Here is a 24,737-nt window from a genome sequence, read left to right as displayed (position 1 = left end):
AAAGTTGTGAATCAAGGGGGTGTGGTTAGCCTAGTATAAACCGCTACATATAGTTACATACAGTTAGGGTGATATTAAAGGACATAAACCGTGATATAAGATTTTGGCCATATTGGCCATCTCTAAATCATTCATTCCCATAGACCTGTACAGGCATTTCCCAAAACCTCTTGCGTTTTGTTTGATCACACCACAAGGTGTCACTGTGGCCTCAAAGCTTCAGCACTGCCACTCTGAGCTCGATTACAATGTCTGAGGTAAAACACGCCCCCCCCCCCTCATTACCATACAGAGGAATAAATGTATATATAAATAAATGCATAAATAGCCTAAATAAATGTATAAATAAATACATGTATACATAAATTTGAAAATAAATAAAAGTGGAAATAAAAAATGCATAAATAAATAAATGAATAAATAAATGTGGAAAAAGTACAATTATACATAAATAAGGAAATAAAAGTATAAATACTCATTTAATTTGTTTTTTTCTTCATATATTTATTTATGTATTTTGCTTTTTTACCTTTCTTCGTATATTCATTTATGTATGTATTTATATTAAGTCAGGGTTGGCATTCCATAAAATTTAGATGCATTTTTAACTAAGCCTGTTGATGGCGTTAGTGTGCTGCCAAATTTTATTTTCATGTACAACCATTACTTAGATTTACATGTTTCCTAATGTGTTTTAGATCAATTTTGTATTAATTGCAATTTCTTTGGATTTTTGACTAATTTTAGGGATTTTATTCCAAATGTATTAAGTTATAAACTGTAATAGTGATCTGGGGAAAGTTGTCACATATTTTACTCCATTAATTTCCCAGGGAAGTTTATTTTCTGGCCTTAAAGTACTGGCATAAATGAATAAATAACTTCATTGTGATAGCCCCCTAATGGTATAGTGTGGTATTTTTACACAACTTGGGGGTAAGTGGTCATAATAGTGTTCACTTCAACAACAGTTATTACAAAATATGATAATGTGTTAATTTAGCACAATTCTGAACCAGGTGTATGAAACCATATAAAACCATGAGAACATTGCCAATGGAACTATGACTCAAAACCAGTTTTCTTCTTCTTCTACAAACTCAATGACAATGGAGCACCAGTTTTGGCAACAGTAAATACATGTGAAAACCACAACATCATTATGGCATGTGTCTTTATTTCCTGGGCTCACTCTTATTCAAGCACAAGCGCACACATTTCAGCATCGGTCTGTGAAATTGTGTGTACATTCCTGCAGTCATGTGTTCAGACTGAGCTGAGTCACAAGCTGTGAGAAAAAGAAATGACAGAAAATAGAGAGCTGGAGGAAGAGCACAAGGGGGAGGGTTTAAAAGGTTTTGCATTCACATAAAGAGGAAGACACACTCACAGAGAGTGAAAGAGAAAGAGCGGTTAAAAGACTACAAGAGGAGCCTGAATGAAATATTAAGAAGAACAAATTAATTTTAAGAGCTAAATAAATGAGTTAAAAACAGTGGGAGGAGCCTAATAAGAAAAAATAACAAAGGTTATGGCAACAGCAGGCATGACTGAGAAGAAATAGAGGCTGACACAATGAAGAGATGGACTTGCTGTCACATGCACACTGTTCTTCAGCAGTAAAAGGTGTTTACTGTATTAGATAAGGAGCAAGGGTGAGTGAGAATGAGATGGAGGGATCATTTTCAGGGTAATCTCATGCTGAATAATATCTATTAGTCTTTGCATTTTCTTCAGCTTGTAGGATTCAGCTACAGTGGAGTCAGCTGTGAACGCTGTTGTGTGTTTACAGGTTTGTTGAAATGGCTGTAAAACCCTCTTGATTTGTGTTCCTTAAGTCACAATGGTAAAACATTAACAGCTCTCTGAAGCAGTATCTCTGAAATGTATGCAAAGGTTAATGCACATTGATGCATATTGTGTATATGCATTAATACACTTCTTGCAATCACTTACAAAAACTTAAAAGGACACGCAGAATTTTGTGAAAATGGTTAAGATCTGTTTTCTGTAACGTTGAGAAACGCTAACATCTTCCTTACTTTCTTGTATACGAAACTCTAAAAACAGAAGTTGACAGCAAGATTGGAGTTTCCTGTTCTTAAACCGGCAGTGCATTGTGCTAAAAGCATCGACTGAAACAAGCTGCCCTGACTAAAGGTTTGTCATCATGCTCTTTGTCATTTTTTGGCTTTTTATGAAGTTTGAACACTCCTTTTGAGTCTCCTTTCTGAGTGCAAGATCTCATTTGAATGACATCAACTATTTAGAATTACGAAACTACTGAATACATTTACATAACAGTAAACATAATGTAGCTTTTCTTATGTTACATTTCACGTTACATTATCTTGACAAAATTCTTCATATTATTAAAATGTTATTCACACTAAGCTATTTTAAGAACTGTTCACTGAAAGGTTCTTAGAGGAACCAAACGTGGTTCTTCTGTAGCGTCGCTGAAAACCCCCTTTTGGAACCTTTATTTTTAAGTGTTTGCAACTTAGATTCGGTTTCTGTGAGAAAGTGTTAATATTTTGGTGCACGTGTTTTCCAGCAGGTTCTGACAGTGACCGTCACCATGGAGGAGAGGGAGCGGCAGTGTAATGGAGAGGAAAGAAGTGATGTTGAATCCCCCACGGGACAGTCAGTCATGGCAGGAGAGCGAAACAGAACATCCACATGGAGGAATGGTACATATTGCCCCGTTTCTCTCTCTGCGTGTCCTCTTTCAAGTATTAATCAAAAACAGCTAACTGAAATCATCAAACAGTGTGACTGCATTGTGATTTTTACCACATGGTTTTATTGCCCTGAAGGACACGATGATGAGATGCTTGGGTAACACTTTATTTTGATGGTCCATTTTGATCATCATTCTACTGACTATAAATAACTTTGCAACTACTTGTCAACTTATTCTAACCCTACCAGTCTACTAATACTCTACCAACGCTCTAATGAGAGTTAGTAGACATGTAGGTGCAACCATTACTTATAGTCAACAGAATGTGTTTAAGGGACAATCAAAATAAAGTGAAACTAATGCTTGTAATACTCTAATGACTCTTAACATGTCATACTGTAGATTCTTCTGTAAGACCACAGGAATTAGAAATATGTTTTCATCAATTAAATAGGCTACAATACTTTTATTTTCCATTTAAATCCAGCGCAAATTCTCCCTGACAGAAAGAGACACTGGAGTATTAAAGACTGGATTTCAGATTGAAACTGTTTAATTGACCTCACTGGATGTCTTTCTGTCAGGTCAGTGTGTGGCATCTGTGTCCACTTCCTCTTGGTTGACTCCCACGTTCGACTTTTCACACTGCAGGACGCTTTTGGAAACCAATGGCTTTCAGGCTAGTAAATTTGCAGCATGCCAAAAAAATAATAATTAAATAATCATTTTTTACGCATTTCTAAATTAATCAACTTTTTTCCATGTTGTATTTTGATGTTAAATCTATTCCAGATTCCAGCAGAAGACTTTGAAGGTCCACTTCATTTAGCGCTAGACCATCCGTCCGTCAAAAGATACCTGCTTTTCAACTCAAATTTTTTTAATTTCATCCTGGCACCAGTAAGAAATCCCTTTCTAAATCACTGTAGTTCACACTCATTACACCACTGAGCAAAGTCAACAGGACAATATGGGTAAAACTCACAGAACCTGTTAATGAACACACAGGCCCGGTTCATATTTCACTCCAAAATCAAAAGAAAAACAGTGGGTTACGCTTTATTTGAAGGTGTCTGTGTTACAGTGTAATTATGCATTTAACTTGAGTACTGAGTAATAATAATTAACATGTACTTATAGGGTTAGGGTTTGAGGTTGCACTTTATTTTACAGTACAGGTTACAGTGTACTTACTGGGTAATAAAAGGTAACTACAGGGGTTAAGGTTAGATTTAGGGGTAGGTTCAAGCCAAGGTTAGTTATTACCTAATTATTGCAATTACTATAACAAGAAGCCTTTATAGTATGTATACATGGGGAACAGGACTTTAAAATAAAGTACCACTGGGTTTGATTTAGGGTTAGTTGCATGTATTATCAAGGAACGGTTCCAGTTGTGTTTACACTTGAGCCTAGCAAGGCATGACACGATTACAAACCATTCTCGGCCTGGTTGTCTTGACGACCAAGAATTGGTAACTTCAACTTGTCTGTTGCCTGGCTACCAGTTTCTCTGTAGCTGGTTAAAGGGATTGTTCACCCAAAAATTTTAATTCTATCAGTAATTACTCACCCTCATGTTGTTCCAACCCCGTAAGTCCTTCGTTCATCTTCGGAACACCAATTAAGATATTTTGATTAAATCTGTAAGCAAACAAAAATAACGACTTTATTTTTATAAACTTTATGTCAACTATTCATTTCCTTCTCTGTGGACCTCGAGTCAGTTCACTAGTGTAATAGCGTAAGCTTCTGTTGTTGTACGTCACACGCATCACACACATGACCAGCGTCAGCCAATAGTGAGCCTACGTGTGACGTAGCTCTACGCAATCACACTACGTTAACTGACTCGAGGCCCACAGAAAAGGAAATGAATAGTTGAAATAAAGTCGTTATTTTTGTTTGTTTTTGCGAACAAAAAGTATTCTCGTCGCTTGATAAACTTAAGATTGAGCCACTGTAGGACTATTTTAACGATGGACTATTTTAACGATGTCTTTAATAACTTTTCGGGGCTGGCAAGTTTCAATCCCTTAGAAGCCTATGGAGGAGTGATACAGCTCTCAGATTTAATCAAAAATATCTTAATTCGTTTTCCGAAGATGAACGAAGGTCTTACGAGGTTGGAACAACACGAGGGTGAGTAATTACTTACAGAATTTTCTTTTTTGGGTGAACTATCCCTTTAAGCGCACTATTTGTGCGACGTAAACCACAAATTAATTATAAAATTAAAAGAAATATCTGATCATCCTCCATAACGTGGTCGCTCATATCGTCTGTAAACTCTAACGTTACCAATGCAACAACTGACGCTTTTGTATTAGCCTACATACCAAAGAGAACCGTTCAGCCCGACGGTGGAAAAGCTGCTATTGTTTTTATCGTTCACAGATGTGATGTGGACTTCACTATTCTAAAAAGATTTGAATTAATATTGAAACTTTATCGCAATCCAGTAGTTATAGTTATTGTCCTTGGTGTGAATAGTCCATTAGCATACAGTATTTCCTGTAATACAGAATTAACGTTTTCTAATCAATCTTAGAAAGAATCATCAATGAAAATAAAATGAATACCATTTACTAAAAAAGTAAAATGTCCAGATTCTTTATCGTAATGGAAAATAAGATTAGACGTCTTTATGCAAACTTATATTTCTTATATTTTTATCTTTTGGATGAAATGTTACTTGGATATGTTATCTGTTGCAGTTGTTGTATCTGGTGCTGTGGTGTGCTGTGTACTCGACCCTTCACATGTACCTTGAAGGCAGCACAGCGAACTTCTGGGTACTCTGTCTGTGTGTCAGTCTGTTGTCCATAATCCTCACCGCTGCCATCATCCTCATCTTCCACTACAGCAACAAAGAGGTGTGCTGTCACATGACCGACCAGGGTCTGATGAGATCACTCTCTCTTTCTTGTTAGGTCTAATTCAGTCATTTTTGAGAATAAACCTGTATTCTTTTTTAATGCATATTAACAGGTGTTTGTGTATCTCTTGCAGATCAACATGAACACAGATGTGCGTTTGGTGGGGGTTAATGAGCACATGGTTAAGAACGGGCTGCTGTTGGGAGTGGCTGACTGGGTGCATAAATGCAGAGGAAAACTGCAGGTTACTGATAATCAGTCCCTCTTACCTTCCACAATAAAACTTGAATTGTCACCCAACTCGAAAAGTCAAAGTTTAAAGACAATTCTGATGATAATTCTGACAAGACTTGCAGGCAGCATGAGCCTATATACAGAAGGCTCTACAGTAAACTCGTATTATATTAAGAACAGGAGCAGTGTTGATTGTGCAATGTAGCCTGCTTTGGACACATTTTGTGGCGGAAGTTGTGACGTTCTTGCTTCTTGTGACACAGTATCCGTGTGAAATAACTCGAAAAAAGAAAAAATGTCCATCGGTAATTGATTGGATCATTGGATCCTTGGCTTGCTATCGATGTGATGTTGTGTGAGTGGCAGGTTGTCCCGCCCTCATGCCATTAAACACATCATCTGTGAAGAGTTTTTGCTCTAAGTGGGAGGGGAAGTTATTTGGATTAAAGTTTACAAGCGCACATTACTTTAAAAATAAAGATGTGCATGAATTTATTAATGATGTGCATGAATTTATTAATACATACTGCAATATTTCACAAAAAACTAAAATGGTCAGTTTTGATTTCGTGGTGACATTAAAGGATCAGTAAAATTCATCCTTTACTCACCGCATGTTGTTCCTGTATGTCTTTCTTTCTTTTGCGGAATGTTTTTTTTTTTTGTCCATACACTGGAAGACAATGGTGACCAAAACACTTTTGGAATATCTTCTTTTGTGTTCCACAGAACAAGGAAATTCATACAGGTTTGGAATGACATGAGGGTGTATAAATGATGATAGAATTTTCATTTTTGAAATAACTAAACCTTTAAAATACAACATTAAGAATCAACTCCACAACTACCAGTATCCTTTGCTCTTGATTTTCTTACACTAGTTTTGTTTGGAACTAAAAAAGAAAGAAAAATTCATTTAACTTCAAATGAACACTTCCATTAGGTTTTTACCAAAATTATGTAAATGCATATTACATTGTTATTACAATGTTTGAATTTAAAAGCAAGATTTTCTCTGGCAGAAATTGGTTATTAATAGTTAACTGTTTATTGGTATGAGAGTAAAAGAGACTTTGAGCTGTACTGTTTAATCAGATAAAATAAAAATGTTTAATCAGATAACTGAATACCTTCCTGGGTTGCATCTTTATCTTGTTTATTTCCTTCTAGTCTATATGATTGAACTGATAAGGTTAAAAAAACGAACAAACTTGTTTAACTGCTGTTTTGCTTGATCCTTCTTTCTTTCTCCAGCTCTTCTGTGTATACTGGGACTTGTCCCCGTGTCTGAATTGTCTTGTGGAAGCACTGGATGACATGAGATTTGTCAGGGATCAAGTACAGGTTGGCTTGCTTTTGTTCGTTGATTTGTTATTATGTTGATGCTTCTTGGCCCTACAGAAAGTAATAAAAAAAAAAAAAACGTTTTGTAATTTAAATATAATGGTAGATCAAACAATTGTAGAGTCAAGATTAAATTCAAATGCTGCAGGATACATATTCACACTGTAAAAATGATATGATCATTAAGTAATAAAAACATGTTTTTAACTCATAAAAATAAGTTAAGCAATTTTCAACTGTTTTTTTATACGTTACACAAGATTACAAGATACAAGAAGTCAGTTGAAATGACTTAAACATCCAAGTTTATTGTACTTCAACAGTTTATGGTTTGTTTAGTCTAACTCTGATAGGAACAAGGGAACATTTTTGTAACTAGACACAAAATAAATGCTACCCAAAATGAGATATACAATTTGTAAACATATTTTATTTTAGCTAGACACAAAGCGTATCTCACAGAGGTCCCATTTTACCCTACAGAACAAACTCAAGAAAAGAATGTCCCACCTAGTTCTAGTGACTGAGGTCACGACCCTTGATCCTGAGGATGGATTACAGGACGAGGAGGTTCCAGGAGAAGAGCGCCCCCTGCTGGTGGAGGGACGAGAGAGAAGTTCAACAATCAGTCAACGGGAGGACTCTAAACTCACAAAACACTTCAGCTTGATGCCTGAAGCCACTCTCTCAAATCAGGTGAAAATAAGTATAATTAATATGAATAATATACTGTATGAATCAGTCAATGTCACTATGTTCTTACCAGTGGCAGTTTGAGAGGGAATTGATCAAGCCTGCTCAACTCACATTTTTACAGTAGAAGATTATACTATGTTTACCATTTTTAAAATAGATATAGAAAATCATATATCAGTAACACTTTACAATAAGGTCTCATTTGTTAACATTAGTTAATGTATTAACTAACATTAAATAACCATAAGCAAAACATTTAAGGTATTTATTAATATTTGATAATATTAGTTAATACAAATCCAGCTGTTCTTTGTTTGTTCATGTTAGTTCACAGTGCATTAATTAATGTTAACAAATACAACTTTTGATTTTAATAATGTATTAGTAAATGCTGAAATTAACATTAACTAAGATACATACATGCTGTAGAAGTGCAATTCATTGTTAGTTCATGTTAACTATAAAGTAGTTAACTGATATTAACTAATGAAACCTTATTGTAAAGTGTTACCCATATATCTATATATTATATATCATATGCGTCCATGTAAGGAGGCACAATAATCTTTCTAATCACCAACCCAGCAATTGTCAGTATAGGAAAATTAATGGGACAAATCATGCAGGTCACCTGCAGTTTGAGAGACTCCCTCTTATAATGTATTTGATTATTACTGGTTATATATAAGAAAATATTCTATCATTTGCATAACCATTTTGGTCAATTTATGCATCCTTGAATAAATATGAGACTCCTCTCTCATTCCTGCAGTGATTCAAACTTACCTAAGATATGATTAAAAATACATCCTGATCTCATAAGTAGAATAGTAGTATATTTAGAATAAGCTTCTCTTACCTACTCTGATGGATCACTATTGAGTATTACTTTGAATCTACAACAATTTAAGTAAAAAAATATGTGTAATGGTTTTCTTCAGGAAATTGCTTACCAGCTCCTGATGACCTACGGTGCACTTTATGTCAGACTGCTAGTCTCAAACAAGCTTCCTGCTCCTTCCCGACGGGCTTCAGCTGCAAGGAAAAATCATTCCACATCATCTCTGTGTTTGTGTGAGTATGTGGAGTTAAAGGTCCTGCAGTAGATGGAACATGACAATCAAATCTCACATTAAAAAGTATTAGTCATCTTCTGTGGGATGATTATTTTGCTGTCAATTATGATATAGCCATAGACTGTACTTGCTGCTCTTGAAACTGTTATGATTTCATCTGTGTATCAAAATATATATTTGTTTCCTGACTTATTGTGGGTTTCTATGTGATTCCATATGCTCATCAGGTGTGAAAGGATGAAGTAAGAATGTTTTCCTTTCTCTTCCATGTTAAGTTTTTGTATTAACCAGCCAAACTGATAAGCCATCACACTGGTACAAAATGTTGTACAACATAGTATTGTATTTATGTTGATTTTTTATTACTGGCTTGTGGTTCTTTATAAGATTCTGATTATCACTGTCACAACCGGATGCAAAGGAACAAGCGATAAAAACTTTCTCGCGGTGGTCCTGATCACCCTGTCTGGTTTTATTGTGCGATAACAACCGGCTGGATGCACAATGCACATTATCCCGCTTATTACACAGCTACTTGCCACATAAGTAAATAATTAGACTAACGTTAGCTCTTTTTAACGCAAAGCTTCCCCGAAGAAGGCAGTTGCTAGCAAGCTATGCGCAAACTATACGAACATTTAAGGGATTCAGTACAGTCATACCACTTATTACACGGTATTTTACCACATCAATAATTATGGGTAAGACATAAGATATATTGATTTGAGATGAAAATTTTTTAAAATCTGTCATGTTTATTATCTTATAATCCATTACAAAACAATCGTCAAAACAATGTAAAAAAATAGTGTACAAAACAATCGTCGCAAAATGGCAACAGCTGCGTTTGTATGATACCGGATGTCATAATTAAATAACTGTACACAAAATATTAATTGGAGTTTTAATATTTTATTAGCTCACCAAACGCAAAACTTCCACGAGGAAGTTCTAGCAAGTGTAAAGCACCGTCTTCAATTACCCGGATGAGCCTGGTTGTTACCAGGAGATAAAATACCGCTAGATGGCTCGATTGACCAATCAGAATTAAGTATTCCACAGAACATTAGTTAACTACATTATTTAACATAAACCAACAATGGAAAAATACTTAATCTGTTAATTTCAACATCCACTAATCCAATATTAAAATAAAAATTGTATGGACCTGAGCTAACATGAATGAACAGTTTAATTTTTTTAACTAACGTTAAAAAATAGTAATAAATACTGTAACAAATGTATTACTCATTGTTAATGCACTAACTATAATGTTAACTAAAAGAACGTTATTGTAAAGTGTTACCATTGTATCAATTGATTGGATAGTGAAAAGTGCGTCTATAAGTATTTGAAGGATTGGGCTAGAAATAAGAGGAATTGATTATGTCAGTCACATAGGAAAGTTATTACATTCTGAAAAAATTATATTTTTTCCACTAATGAACATGTGATAAAGAAAATAGGGTCAGTTTTGATGTTTATTTTTATCTGAGATTTGCCATAACCTGTTTTATATAAATATGTTAAACATGAAATATCTTGTGATTTTGCAGCATTTTCTCTTTCAGTGTAGACACTGAAAACTTCTCATGCCTAGTTAGGGCACTGAGTAAAGAGCAGGTCTTACATAAGTCTCTGGTGAGGGGAGGACAGTTCAGTGAGAGCAGAGAGGAGAGCCACTGTGGAAGAGATAGGAAATGACAGTAATGGTGTCAACATGAATCAACCAGCGAGTCAGTGAATCTACACTGCACAGCTCAAAGCTTGGCACAAGTACTACATGGGTATGCAATCCTAACCAAAAGAGCACAGAGCAGCACTGCACCGTGAGGGACGTGTACATCAGATGTAGTTGTCCAACAGAGGTTGTTACTCAGCCTTGATGGAGCTGTGGAGGTGATTTGTGGGTGAGTACACGGACGCAGTATGGGTGACACAAACACACGCCGTGAGGGTCAGAGAAGAAGAGGCAGAACTGTGTGGTGGAAGACGGCAGGCCTGCAGTGTTAAACGATTACTGAAACGATGAGTCTCTTTGGGAGGCTAAACGACCATCTGTGATCCTACCGACACAGTCTGGCCTGTTTCCTTCTAACTTGATTCATCTCTCTTCTCTCCCACCTCTTTCCATTTTGGATGAATCTCATGAAACCTGTCAAGATATGAATCCAGGTCATATTTCACCCCAAAATCAAAAGGACTTAAGCCTATTTTTAGGCAGTGTTATTTTGTATTATTTATATGCTATTGTAATATTTATTTATACTTTTAATTAGTTTTTTGTTTTTACATTTTCAGTTTTAATTTTAGTTTAAATTTGAGTAATTTTGTTATGTACTTTTCTATTTAGGTTTAATGAATTTTTATTTCAGTTTTACTTCTAGTAATTTTATTACTTTAACTTAACTTATTTTCTAACTTATAATTTTGTATATTTTCTTTAACTTATAAACTAATTTTCATTTAAGTTTGTCATCTATCTTATCAGCTTTATTTCAATTAATGATTTTTTTTAACTGTTTTAGTTTACAATAACAACACTGTTTTAGAACCATTAATAATAATGATTAAAAAAATGTTGTAGACAAAATGAATTAGATAAATGTATTAGCATCTATATCCATTCGAATATCTAATGAGAATCACCTTTTAGAATAATGGTAAAAACTCAAAATTCAAAAAAATGATAGGTTGTTTCATCTGTTTGGATCAAATGTGGGCAAACCCAACGTTGGGTTTAAATTTTATTTATAAATTTAAACCAATGGTTGGGTTAGTCCATTTTTGATACAAAAATGACAAAAAAAAAAAAAAAAAAAAAAATTCTAAAAGAAGAACTTCTATTATTTCCTCAACAAAAATGTTTTCCCATACATTTCCTAAAACATATAATGTAACATGATACTATAAAAAAGTTATATCAGTAGCCTAATAAGAGCTATTTTTTTTGTGTTTTTTTACATGGAGCGGGTCACCTCATTGGAGCTGCCATTTTGAGATCACATGACCAACCAAATACTACTCTCTTTTTCCTATGCTCCCTTTTTCCTACTGCTATTTCACTAATGGAATAAATTAATCCTGAATAAATTAATCATTTGGCTGACTGCAAAAAGTACATTTGGCATTGGTAACTGAAAACTTTTGATTTTACATTGTGCATCCACACCACCAGGTGTCAGTATAAGCCCAGGACGACTGCCATATCGGTCAGTGCTGCATACAAGTACTGAGTAAATCTTAAAAAAGGTGAAATATGAGTTGGATATGTTTTCATTTAGCACTTTTCTGATCCCTCTCTTGCCCTTTAATTTCCAATACATTATTCTAAAATATTTGCTATCCTGTGCAGCCAGACTCAGTCATGCTGATGCTTACTGACTTCAATCCCTCACTTTGATGGCCGAGCATCATATTGAATTTGATCCACAGAATGACAGATGCCCCCCACAGATTGAGAAGAGCTGCAGCCCCTGGGCAATTATTGTACACCACAAATGGATACAATATGTAAATTAGAGCATTTTATGAGGCACTGGTGCCCTCCTATCAGTTTATCAGTTGTGTGATGTGGAGTTATACTGCAGCTCCAGTGACACAAGGGAAAAAGATTCAGAGATGGAGAGAAAAAACAGGGCAACTATAAATAGCACCTCTGAGACAAAGAGAAAGGCCAACACGAAAGAGAGAGAGGGAGAGAAAACGCTACACAATCGATTCTTGCACAACCAGGTATTCCTCTTTAATTCAAATCACTGGATTCATACACTGCAAATCAATGATTGGTCTCATTAAAGAGCAAATCTCACACACAAATAAAAAAAACATGTCTGGGTCACAATTCACACCCATATTCAATTGACTAAAAATAAAATAACTTTTTGTTTTTGCATAAAGAAAATAAAGCATGATTTAAGGAATATTGAGGTTTTTTTTTCATTGCAACATTATTTTCAATGACAATACAACTAAGGTTTGCCAAAACTGAGGAATTCCCATTATTTTCAATGGTGAATCTCATTAGATTTGCATCTCGGCAGTGTTTTTTTTAAATTTATTTTTTACATGGGGGGGGGGGGGGGGGAGGAAACTGGCATCAAAGTAATGCAAAAAAAGTCCTAAATAAGCTTCATTCTATTTATGAGAATAATAATATCATATTTCATTCTGTTGACTTGAGGAGAAATATGACCAGGACATGTTTTTGACAGGATTCGTGAGATTCACAGAAGAATAAACCTCTAGAAGCACACAAATACAAGGTTGCGGTTATTTAAGCTTGAGGCTATTTTGAATAAACCATCTGCCAAATTTACAAGCTTAGAGAAACGATGTGCTGTAACTATTGGCAATCAGATTTCAGTGGCCATGTTTATAACAATAAAGCATTAGCTTTATATCACAACAGTGTGAAAAAGCATATTGCTGGTCTAATTACAAACAGGAGCTAGTTTCACATCAACTGTACAGTGTTTGCACAACTTTAAAACACCAAAATAAAATGTTTTGGACAAGCTTGTCTTATTAACAGACAGGATTTCTATTGAAACTATGCTCTCTCTTAGTTAGAAAATGAGGGGCATATTTTTAGACATAGCCCATATAAACATGACCATATGCAATCACACCTCTAACAGGTATAAACGATACATCTGAAGTCATTCAACGAACAGTTCAGCAAAACACTTGCAGTGCTGCAAGGCATTTGTTCAAAAATAGATCAGAAAGATATTAGAAATCGATTAAAGAGAGCAGGAAAAGAAAGATATGATGCAGTTCAAATTACACAAGCAAAAAACAAAAAAAAAATTCTTAAAATTGAGTGGCATGGTAGAAGAGGGCAGAAAGTGCTCAAAATGGATGCAAAAGATGATTTTCTTCCGTCTTTCCAAATTAATCATGGGACACATTCATTTATCAAAATTGTCTGTTCTCTTTCTAGTATTTCACTGAGACGACAAGCAATTTTTACTCTCGCCACAACTGTCAAGCCTGCAAATGTAGAAATTCTTTATACACAAATGAAAAAATCATACACTGAATCAATCCAAAAAAAACAAAATACTTTTCCTTTCACCCTGGTCAAAACCTTTATGAGTTTTTTTCGCCCATGGAATACAACAGAAGAAATTTAGCAGACCCAGGCTGCAGGGATGACAAATTTTTTTTGTAGGCCAACCCGGAAGTTAGCATTACACTGGTTCCTTCGACAAAAACCCAATAGGATTTTCGCATTGGCTTTTGGATTATTGCAGAAAATAAGGTATTTGACTAACAAACGTTTATGTTTCTTACACGTTCTGTTCATCATGATAATCTTCACAAATGAACACCAGTTTTATGAAGTTTGAAGTGTAAATACAATCTGCAGAAGTCAAAACCCAAATAAATGAACTAAACCACAGTCGCATGACTTCAACGTCACCATCACCAAGATTCCGACAACTCTTTCGGTCTTTGTGTGAAAACATTTCTCTGAAAGTTTGAGTTATAATAGTTTGCAAGAGTTTGGTTATAAATACAACGAGGCCGTGAAAGTGAGTAAATGAGTTTACCTGTTCGGCTGATGACGTTTAATGTCCCCGACAACCTCTGTAGTCCCATTCAGACACTTGTTGGCAACCGCTTTTTACAAGACAAGTTAAAGCTTTAAAAATCACAAGAGGGTATTACTGTTGTATTTTATATCATAGAATAAATCATGAAAATATCTTGAGCTTGTGTTCACCACAGACCTTATTTCAAGCATTTAACAAAAAACCCATTGACTTCGGGAAGATGGAAGCAGAAGTGCTAAAATGCAACTCGTTTCTGGGTTTGGCCTGTCATCCCTGCACCACTCTATTACAGCAAATGTGGACTGGGGATTTTAAGCTCCAAAAAAAATTCCCAAAATGTTAGTTATATGGGTTATTTGAGTTATCAGTCAGATTTGGAGCTCAACAGCCCCATTCTCTTTCATTACGGAAAGAACAGAATCAACATTTAGCTAGATTTTTCTTTTATACTCCATGGAAGAAAGAAAGTCACACATGTTTTTGGAACAACATGAGGGTATGTTGTAAATGATGACAGGATTTTCATTTTTGGGTTTTTTCTTGTTTGAAAATAAAGAGTTTGACAGATCACACAGTCAGTCTGTGAATGGCACGAATGGATGCATTTTGAAAGCAGTAAGAGATAAATTCACATATTAGAGTCTTACAAAACCAAAACATTGCATCCATGTTTCAGTATAATATATGTGGGAACACTATAGGTTTGTTTGATTATTTTTGTTCAACCAAACCATTGTGCTAAATGCGTTAATCTATCAAACTACAGCTAACTGACAGCAGCATGTGAGGAGTTTCAATGAGGTCAGAATTGAAGCAAGTTACACTTTCATCTACAAAGAAGTGAGACAAACTAGCTACTTGCTTACTGAGCATAAAAGTGCATATTACCACATGCTTCTTTAAAATATGCCAGCTGAGCAATCATCTGTGATGATTGACTGTTATCTAGGAAAGATAACGAAATATTTCAGCACAACAGTTAGACCTATGATTACATATTTCAATAAATACAGAATAATCAGTTTAATACACAAATTAATAATTTAGTGTTTAAACAATAAATAATACACTAGATCACAACAGAGAAATGTCTTCCCTCAATGAAGAGCCAGTTTACAAAAGTAAGTAATGAAACAATAATTTCACCCTATAATACATTCTTTCAACATCTCTGAACAGGATTTCTTCAAGAACGGTTTGCAACAAGACACTTGGGAACACTTAGGCCCGAGGTGTACGCTACGCAAGTACATAAACGCAAATGCTTGTAGCTATTTTCACATGTCGCTGCACTGCAAAATATCTCAGCAATTCAAAATTATACATATTGCATTCCCCGTGTTGCCACAAGAGGAGCTATACACGTCTTTTTCTTCGTCAATTTAACAGTTTGAAGAAAATCCTGCTGAGCCAGTTTGTTAAAGTTAGTTCGTTTTTTATGGCGGGCTACCACAATAACACCAAATGCGGTAAAACTATTGTCAAAGTTGCAGTGTGTCAATTCTGTGCCACTAGCTGCAATAAAACAGGTACTCTAAACAATCGGTTAGTCATGCCCCAAACTCACACTATTGGTTAAGCCAATGTTGCTATTTAGGGATTCTAAAATGAACAGACTGCATTTCCATTTTGTGCCACTAGTAGAGCAAAAATTGTACCTTGCAGCTTTAAATAGCGATGCAAATTGCAACAACCAAAAAAATGTGGCCTAAACAGGAATAAATAGAATTTTTGGTTACGGCCAAAATAGTTTTGGAGGGCTGAAATAATTGACTGAAACATTTAAAGCTTTTCAGATGAAGTGTTTTGACTGTGTCAGCGTCTATATTGTGCACACAATGTGGAAAATGTACAACAGGTAACAGTGTAGACACATTTCACCATGACCAGAAATTATAATAGAGTAGCAAAATGTAATATGTAATCTAACAATTACCTAAGTTTAATTGCCCAAACTTTACCTGGATTCCGTTTTTCAGCTAAATGAAAACTTTAATTTCGGTTTTGGTGTTTCGGTGCATCACTACCTTTAAATATGTACAACAGAACTGCATGCTGCCATGTCTTAGCCAAACCTTTGCATATGTGTTTGTGTAATGCGTAGAGTATTTTTCTGGCCTTAGGTGTGAGAAAAGAAACCACTGAGTGAACAATACTGATATACACTCTTCTGAACTACTCCATAGAAGTTCCTTTGGGTAAATGAAATCTGAAATTCTAGTTATATTATATTGGAACTTATTTCCAATAATCAAGTAGTCTTTTTGGATTTGAATTTCAAAACTTAGAGCCAGATTTACTAAACAGGGCAAATTAGCGTGAGATCGCAATTCCAAAAAAGTGCAGATGGGAGTGGAAAGTTCTGAACGTGATCTACTGAAAAAATAAAGAAGACAGATCAAGCCGGATAATCGACGAAGAAGAGCGCAAATTAGCATCTGGTTTAAGACATGCTTTTTTCGGGGGGCGTTAAATAATGGCGCAAATACCAGTAAATTGACTAGCGCAAATCTTAGTAAATCACCTAGCATGATTCATTTAAATACTCTCCTCCCATAAATTCAGCTTCTTAAAAGGGAAACTCCTACAAATTTATATGCAATAAGGTCAGCCGCAAAAATAACCATGCCCATGCATTTTCAGTGCTAATTTAACTGATGCAAGGTGTTAGTAAATCTGGCCCTTAGTTTATAGAAAACACAATTTATCCACATTTTCAGTGACTAAAATAGTCAGTTCAACCTACAATGCAATATATTGTCTTTCTTTTTAAACAGATAAATGGCACAAATAAAAGAGGAATGTTTTGAATGTCAAAAAACACAATTAATAATACCAAAATTATGTTCCTGTAATACTTGTGTGTTTCTTTTAAAAAGTAATATTTTTGGCAAATTTTAGGAGCAAACAATAACACATCTGTCCTGACTCAAGTCTTCAGTACACAATATTTTTAAACTAATGATCTAACACAGGCTTTTGTTTAGGAGAAGCAGGAAGTGTTCAGGTAGGTTAATGCGAGTGCGAGCACGCTTACAACATGGTAGACCTTTTGTGTTTCCCATGCTCTGATTTACCATACCACTGATCTCTCTTGTAACTAATACATGGGCAAATGGCTGTAATGTTGTATTTTTGACTGCAGATTAGGATGTGGTGGCTTGAGAAGTCAGAAATGTGCTGTGTGAGAGAAAAATCTGAATACCGACTGGAATGTTGGCCAGGGGTCTGTAGGGCAGGTTGAGGGGGTGCGCGTCCATGCGCTGCGGTCTCTAGGGCTCCCAGTCGTCATCATGATGCTGAGAGGCGATGATGACCACAACGGTGAGTATGGTGCACAGCACGATGGAGGCGATTCCCACCGCCAGACTTATGAAGGAGAAGTTACGTGCCTCACGTGAAGCAATCTCTGCCGTAACCATGTCGCCCCGAGCAACAGCGGTACGCACCTAAACAAATTAAAAAAAAAACTTATTTAGTAGATATTTAGATGAAATAGATAAAAGACTTGTTCGTACCAAGTCTGAAATAATTTCAACTGTTTGATGCTAAAAAAAGGTAACATTTTATTTGAATGTGTCCTTGTTACACATTACATGTATTTACTATAGTAATAACTATAAATTAGGCATAATTACAAGCAACTAACCCTTAAACAAACCTTAATCCTAGCCTAGCCCTATAGTTAGTGTAGTTAATTAGTATCACTCAGTACTTGTGTATCGATATTAGGGTTAGTAGAATAAGTTGATATGTATTTGCAAGTTACTTATAGTCAGCAGAATGTCTGTTGAAGGACCATCAAAATAAAGTGTTAGCAGATGTTAAAGGGGTCATGAAATAACATATAAGAGATTTTGACATATAAGAGATCATCATACTATAAGAACATCCTGTAAGTAAACTGAAACCTAACACATAACACAATTAAAATAGCATTACCTTACAAAGGATCCTAATGCTAGGAATGAGGTTATTTATTTTCAACAATGTTATTGTCTCAGTTGAGCATTATTTAGGCTATTTGTATTCGGTACATGTCACTGGATTATCTGGTAAATCAGTCGCAATTTCGGCACAGGCTTTGCAAACAGACTTTTACAATATGGACTAGACAGTATTGTCAAAACATATAAGTAACTGTGTTAATTCTAATGCCTGATCTGTGACCAGTGATTTCTGATATGTAATGATTCATGTACAGTCAGATCTTCTTTGTCTATGTGTCAATAAATCAAACCAGTGACCAAATGGTCAACTTCACAATGTTTCTCTAAGTAGGATGAAAATAATCTGTTATTTAAACTATTAAATGATATATAGAAAGCAATCAAAGAACGCTCCCTTTACAATCGCTGGAACTGTCAATCAAACAGTGACTGAGTTCTGGACTCTCACCAAAACTCCCATTATAACAAAGTCCCTTTTATCTATAGTATTTGGTTATAATCGACAAATCTCTTATTTACATTGTGTTTGCTCTGTTAGTTATGATGAAAGCTTTTGTGAAAGTGCAGAAATCGAGTTGCCATGACGAGATCACTGCATTCATGTGCTCAACATGTCTGTGATCGGCTACAGTGCTCATCACTGCAACCTTTCATGCCACAATCTAAATGCCATAGATCTAAATACAATGCTAAAATCAGCACTTTTGTTCTAAAGGTTTTCGATAGAGTTCCACAGGTAATCCTAGCTATTTCATTCGCAAAGATGTTAGCCAATCACAGCAGTGGGTGTTTACACTGAAGGCTCACAGCAGAGCGTTCAAATCAAAGGCTAAAATCATGGTACGAAAATGCCTTTTATTCCTAAATTATGACAACTTTTGATGTAAAAACGATAGTAACATTATGATTTGCACCCCAGGAAACATTATAAAACAATAAAACAATGCAGTTCATGACCCCTTTAAGCAGACAGTCTACTAATACTCTAATGACTGGTAGTTCACATGTAGTTGAAATAAAAGTGTAATAACTTGTTACCTATTATACCAACTTGGTTCAAATGACGGAGGTGTGGCCACGTTACTACAGTTTCTGGGAAAGAATCGTGACTAGATTTCTCCAACAATGAATTTTATTAGTTAAGCAGCGAGTTTAGCCATTGTATGGGAAACGCACTCCTGTTTAGTTGCATCTTGTTTGTGTGAACAGCCAATGCAAAACAGAAATGATATCTTGCCTTACTATTATCAGAGCTCTGTCCGGACTCATTTACCTGCACAGCTTTGATGATGGCGATTATTCCTGTGGGCCAGAAGCAGCAGACAGTGGTGAGGACAGCGATGGGCAGATAGTCGTGAGGAGGACGACGAGACTCCATCAGAGCAATGCCATTTGGCATATGCATGGCCATCTGGCCGGGAGCAACACCTGGATGAGGTGCACCGTTAGGCATGTAAGGCTGTGCCTGAGAAGAGGAAACAGACAGAAAAGGCCAATTCAGGTTACTGAAACTGGTGCACAGTTGAGGTGCATATTTTCTATATTTTCTGATTCAGAAAAAGATCTGATCTCACAGACACTTTGTAGGTCATGCAGGGTTCATCCAGTGGCAGGTGGATTGAAATAATAAAAAAAATGATTGGACCTTGATTATTTTTACTCTATGACAATAGAACTGTGTTGACATGAGCTGAAATAGGGCTGCAAAATCACACATGGTGTGATTATCAATAGTGTGCAAAAGGCTGAAATGTATTTATTTATTTTTGCACAATTACCAATATTTTTGAGGACCGTTTTTAGAATTTCACAAGATTAATCAACTAAACATAAATATTAGTATTATAACTTTACAATTGTAGTGTACAATTGTATTATTACAACAGTAATATAATCTTGTCTTCATTTTTTCATTATCACATTTTTATTATTAACATTTTGCAGTTCAAAATACAATAGCAATATATTTTTATATTTTATATATATTGTGAATATACAGTTTATTCACAATATAATTATTTGCAAATTGCAAATTGCCTAAGCTAAAATAATTTATTTGGAGCACAAATAAGATTAAAATAAGTAACATAATCAAAGTTCACTTGTTCTAAATGCATACAGCAATGTACAGTAAAGAGAGAGTACGCTTAAAATTTTATATATTTTCTGTAATCTAGCGAAATCCCTTTATGGTAATACTATATTATTTTACATACACTATATCATACTATATTACATTTTTAAAATTCACTCATATTGGCAGACAAACGATATTGTCCTGATATATCTTGCATCTTATCTCTGCTGGTCTTGAATTGAATTTTTACTGCAAAGATTCAAATCACATTTCACATAATATTTTATATAAAGATCTAGCTTATAGCTATTAAAATAATGCTAAAAAATTACAACAAATAAATAAATTGCTCATAGAAATCTAAATCCACATTACTGTAATATTCTTTTTCTTCTTGTACACCAGAGTGTAACGGATTATCAAAAAAGTAAAAATGCAGGAGGTGTTTTCTATTTTAAGATGTGGGTTTTGCTCTCAAAAGTGGTGACGAGCGTGAGCTTGCAGGGGTTTAACTGGACTTAATGACTGGATGAGTATGATTGGCATACGTCACCAGAAAGAAGTCTGTCTTTTCACCAGAAGTTTGAGTAAAGATATTTTGATTAAACATTATGATTATGAGGTCAAAAATCTTCCAATGCCTGCATTTAGATTGAAATTTTCATGTCATGCCTACTCAAAATACCTTATGAGATGAATCCTCACTCACCCCTGTGCCTATGGGATATACGGGCACGTAGGCCGTGCAGGGCTGCAGTTGAAGGGGGAATCCTGTATGTAAATAGCCCACGGGAGGATGAGGGACGGTGCCTACTGGTCCGTGCGTCTGCACCGGGTATCCGTTTGGAGCTCCCTGGGGCCCGAGGGTGCCGCAGTGGAACTGGGTTTCCTGCAGGTACCCCTCTGATCCAGGAGGGGGAGGGGGAGGGGGGTAATTCGGCTGTTGGCCACAGCCAGATGGAGGAGGATGTGGGGGCATGTTGGGGTCCTGGTTGGGGAGGTAGGGAGGTGGAGCCATCTGCATCATCGGCTGAGACATGGCCTGCCTCCCTGCTGCCTCCTCCAATCCTGAGCCATGACAGATTGACAGTCATACAACACAAATAAAGAGTGTTAGTCAGTTATTTATAAGAGTAAGATTGTATTCTACGTGTGACATAAATTGAAGTCATATAGTCTCTTTGGATAAATAATCTGCTAAATGACTTAATGTAAAATTAAAATTTGTATATGAAATCATCCAAGCCAAACCGACCAACCACGAGGTGAATCTCAACATTGCAAACTTTGATTTGAAGCAAAAAAGTATAAAGAAAATTGGACTAAAAGACAAAGGTACTGCACTTAAAGGCTTTAATGAGGGAAAAACTACAATTCATTGTGAATTACATATTAAAATTGAAAATTGAATACATATAAAAAAACTGATGAAGAAATAAAGAATTATTCATTTAAAGTAATTGATTATATCTATAAAAACAATATATTTAAGTTTATTGCAAAATATGCATATACAAATATTTTGATATTTTGAGAGCATAGCGAGACTGAGCATTTTTGGCCCAATTTGTTTGCCAGGACTCTTTGATTGGTAAAGATTATGCAGAATAATGGTAACGTAGTTTTTCACCAGGAATTCCACTATTTAACATGATTCTTTAAAAAATATGTTGGATTAATGCAAACTAATGACTTGCGTATACCATCAGTTAACAACCACTGAGTTTACAGCAGGTCTTTCTTATAAGCTTTCTTTGAAAATCAATTTTCCTTTAGAGAAAATGAATATAATTTTTACTTTCTACTGTCAACTTGCTTTAATTATTTATACTTATAAATTTCAATAAACCATTCCTCAACTTGGATTATTCCTTTACAGTAACGATTTAATGAGATTTACACCAGCTTGTGTCACCCAAGAGAGTTTATCTCAGTGTGTGTGTGTGTGTGTGTGTGTGTGTGTGTGTGTGTGTGTGTGTGTGTGTGTGTGTGTGTTTATATGCCCGACTAAGTCATTATGTAATCCACAATGCCAGCAGCATATCTATAGTCCAGGATAGTATAGGCGGATTTCAGGCATTGCAATTCATATTTAATTAGTTGGAAGAGAGAGAGAAAAAAATGTACAAGGATACATATTTAATGCATAATTTTCTGAGCATATTTAAATAACGTTGTCTGTGTCCTCCTTACTGTCCAATACCCGCATATTAAGCATATAAAACAATTAATGTGAATAATTAATCATTTAATTCTTTGTCTAAATGGGTTAGCAAGAGGTGAGACGGATGTAGCCTACAGCTTTTATGACAGTGATTCAAAACCCTGAAATTGTCATTTTTATTGCAAGAAAGATTACTGATAATCCAAAAGGTTCCTATAGCCTATCTAAACCACATCTGCGTAATTTTACAAAATCACGTTAGTTTTAAGCGAATTTTTAAGGGCCCTCCATCTCACAGCACGGTGAATCACGGACCCAAGGGACCTGCTGACTGAAATAGGGCCCTACAGCCTCATACAACACCCTTTGAACACACTTTGTTCCTATTCTCTCATTTGATTAAACTCCACACACAGCATATATTTGTATATGTGTTCAACACGACAAAGAGCAGCGAATAGCTAACAGACACACACAACAGCTGTTTCAAATAGCGAGCTGCCTATTAAGACAGCATTTATGGGGATCATCCACTAGGTTCAAATAAGGGTTGATTCGATATTTGATGTCAGAATGTTATAATAACGCTCAGCACATTATTATAATGGGCAAAACTGCAGCACGCAACAAATTACATTAACGTTATGCGCTTTTGATGCTTAGGCTATAGGCAGCTCACTAGGATTTGACACACGGTCTGAATATGTAGGCTATATATGCTATATATAATAATTAAATAAGAATTAACAGAAAAAAAACTATTCATGAATGGTCATTTCAAAGCGCTTTAATATGGCATTGTCTCGCACTAATTTTTATAAATAGTCTTTGATTAAAATCAGTATTCCAGCTGCATTAATTTATGTAGTAAGCTACGATGTGACCAAATTCATAAAATAGACATTTTACCGTGTTTTTCCGAAGACATCGTTTTTATTTGTCCGTTTCGACGATGTTCAGTTTGTCCCTCCAGTAATAAAAACCCAAATCCAATCAGTAGGCTACTGTCTTTATGTCAGATCACAACAGACGATGCTGATGATGTCTTTCCAGGCTAATTATAATGCATCTTCAGATAATAGCTAATACTGATGTTTGCAGTGTAAAGGCTGGGTTATCTGGGTGTAAAAGCCTCTGAATGTCTGTTGCTGTTTCCCACGGTCACACTGCAACATCCAGAGCATCAGCAGCAGCAGAAAAACAGGTTTCAACGAACGCATCTAGTTACACTGTATTAACCAGAGAGTCTTAAAGAGACAGCAGCAGAACCACACAACACAATCCATGCCGCACACATCACATGCAAATATAGTTGACTTCAAGAAAACTAAAGCTAATAAAGTGCATTTAAAACATTTGTAAAAAATAAAGAAAGAAGAAATCTTTTCGATTAATATTGTTACCATGGTAACAGTTTCCCCAAACTACCATAATACTAATTGTTACAATAAATCTGTGGTATCTTGGCATTAGCTACCATTGACATTAAAATAATACAATCGCACATTGTTTAACGGAGATCCCATATTAATTTATGATGGTTTTACCATTGAATAATAAGGCTTGTTGGATTGTATTGAGCTTCAAATAGTTAAAATAAATCTAAAAATCGAATCTTTTACATTTTCTGACATTTAGCTTTAGACTAACAAAAAACGGTTTTATTTGGTATGAAAAGTTAAGTTATATTGATTGCTACGGTCACAATGGAGATGTATTTGTGAAATATTCATAATGGCTCTATCATAAACAGTTAATATATTGAAAGCAGAATAATACAGAAGTTGATGTAAAATTCTTGAGATAATTTGAAATTTAAAAAGTAATCAATCAAGTTTTGAGGATTTGGAGGACCAAATGTAAAAGTTTAAGAATCAGTCATTGAAAAACACATTATTCTCTTATCTGAGTATTGGTGTTTAAATTTTAAATCCATAGAAATGTAAAAATCTTAAATGTCTATGGTGGTAACATCCCTGATTCATCTTAAAACAAATCATGTTTTTTTTTTTGTTTTTTTTTAACAATATTCAATGGTAAAAGGTGGATGCAGACTCGCAGAGGGGTAAG

At 35.2% G+C, this 24,737-nt stretch overlaps 2 protein-coding genes across 6 annotated transcripts; one reads left to right on the top strand and one right to left on the bottom strand.

The window, feature by feature from the left end:
* Positions 1 to 1,365: 1,365 nt before the first annotated feature.
* Positions 1,366 to 10,453, top strand: tmem268 (transmembrane protein 268). Of its 5 annotated transcripts, none has more exons than XM_077196442.1 (11): positions 1,367 to 1,655; positions 1,738 to 1,792; positions 2,071 to 2,160; positions 2,558 to 2,693; positions 3,271 to 3,365; positions 3,479 to 3,586; positions 5,404 to 5,562; positions 5,699 to 5,809; positions 7,054 to 7,143; positions 7,627 to 7,839; positions 8,781 to 10,453. In XM_077196442.1, exons 4-11 carry the CDS (start codon positions 2,582 to 2,584, stop codon positions 8,943 to 8,945), a joined length of 1,053 nt encoding a protein of 350 aa, XP_077052557.1. In that variant the 5' UTR covers positions 1,367 to 1,655; positions 1,738 to 1,792; positions 2,071 to 2,160; positions 2,558 to 2,581; the 3' UTR covers positions 8,946 to 10,453. The 5 variants fall into 5 exon arrangements, with proteins under 5 accessions (XP_077052559.1, XP_077052557.1, XP_077052561.1 ...); XM_077196445.1 differs by having other exon boundaries at positions 1,398 to 1,655; positions 2,561 to 2,693; XM_077196443.1 differs by having other exon boundaries at positions 1,505 to 1,626.
* A 2,182-nt stretch (positions 10,454 to 12,635) lies between these two features.
* prrt1 (proline-rich transmembrane protein 1) lies at positions 12,636 to 24,409 on the bottom strand. Its single transcript, XM_077196448.1, has 4 exons — positions 23,577 to 24,409; positions 21,213 to 21,571; positions 19,700 to 19,891; positions 12,636 to 17,925 (listed from the first exon to the last, which is right to left on the bottom strand). Exons 1-4 carry the CDS (start codon positions 23,593 to 23,595, stop codon positions 17,749 to 17,751), a joined length of 747 nt encoding a protein of 248 aa, XP_077052563.1. The 5' UTR covers positions 23,596 to 24,409; the 3' UTR covers positions 12,636 to 17,748.
* Positions 24,410 to 24,737: the final 328 nt, after the last annotated feature.

This window comes from Siphateles boraxobius, unplaced genomic scaffold (genome assembly GCF_051911475.1).
Source record: "Siphateles boraxobius isolate OS27281-9 unplaced genomic scaffold, OSU_SipBor_1 35, whole genome shotgun sequence".
NCBI classification, from domain to species: domain Eukaryota; kingdom Metazoa; phylum Chordata; class Actinopteri; order Cypriniformes; family Leuciscidae; genus Siphateles; species Siphateles boraxobius.
This window is presented reverse-complemented; position numbering and strand designations above follow the sequence as displayed.

Excerpts from the sequence above, each read along its gene's own strand:
- tmem268 (XM_077196444.1), top strand. The coding sequence starts at position 2,582 with ATGGAGGAGAGGGAGCGGCAGTGTAATGGAGAGGAAAGAAGTGATGTT. Across the intron at positions 3,587-5,403 it reads TTAATTTCATCCTGGCACCA|TTGTTGTATCTGGTGCTGTG; the intron begins GTAAGAAATCCC and ends TATCTGTTGCAG. Across the intron at positions 7,840-8,780 it reads AAGCCACTCTCTCAAATCAG|GAAATTGCTTACCAGCTCCT; the intron begins GTGAAAATAAGT and ends GGTTTTCTTCAG.
- prrt1 (XM_077196448.1), bottom strand. Across the intron at positions 19,892-21,212 it reads TATATCCCATAGGCACAGGG|GCACAGCCTTACATGCCTAA; the intron begins GTGAGTGAGGAT and ends TCCTCTTCTCAG. Across the intron at positions 17,926-19,699 it reads CCATCATCAAAGCTGTGCAG|GTGCGTACCGCTGTTGCTCG; the intron begins GTAAATGAGTCC and ends TAATTTGTTTAG.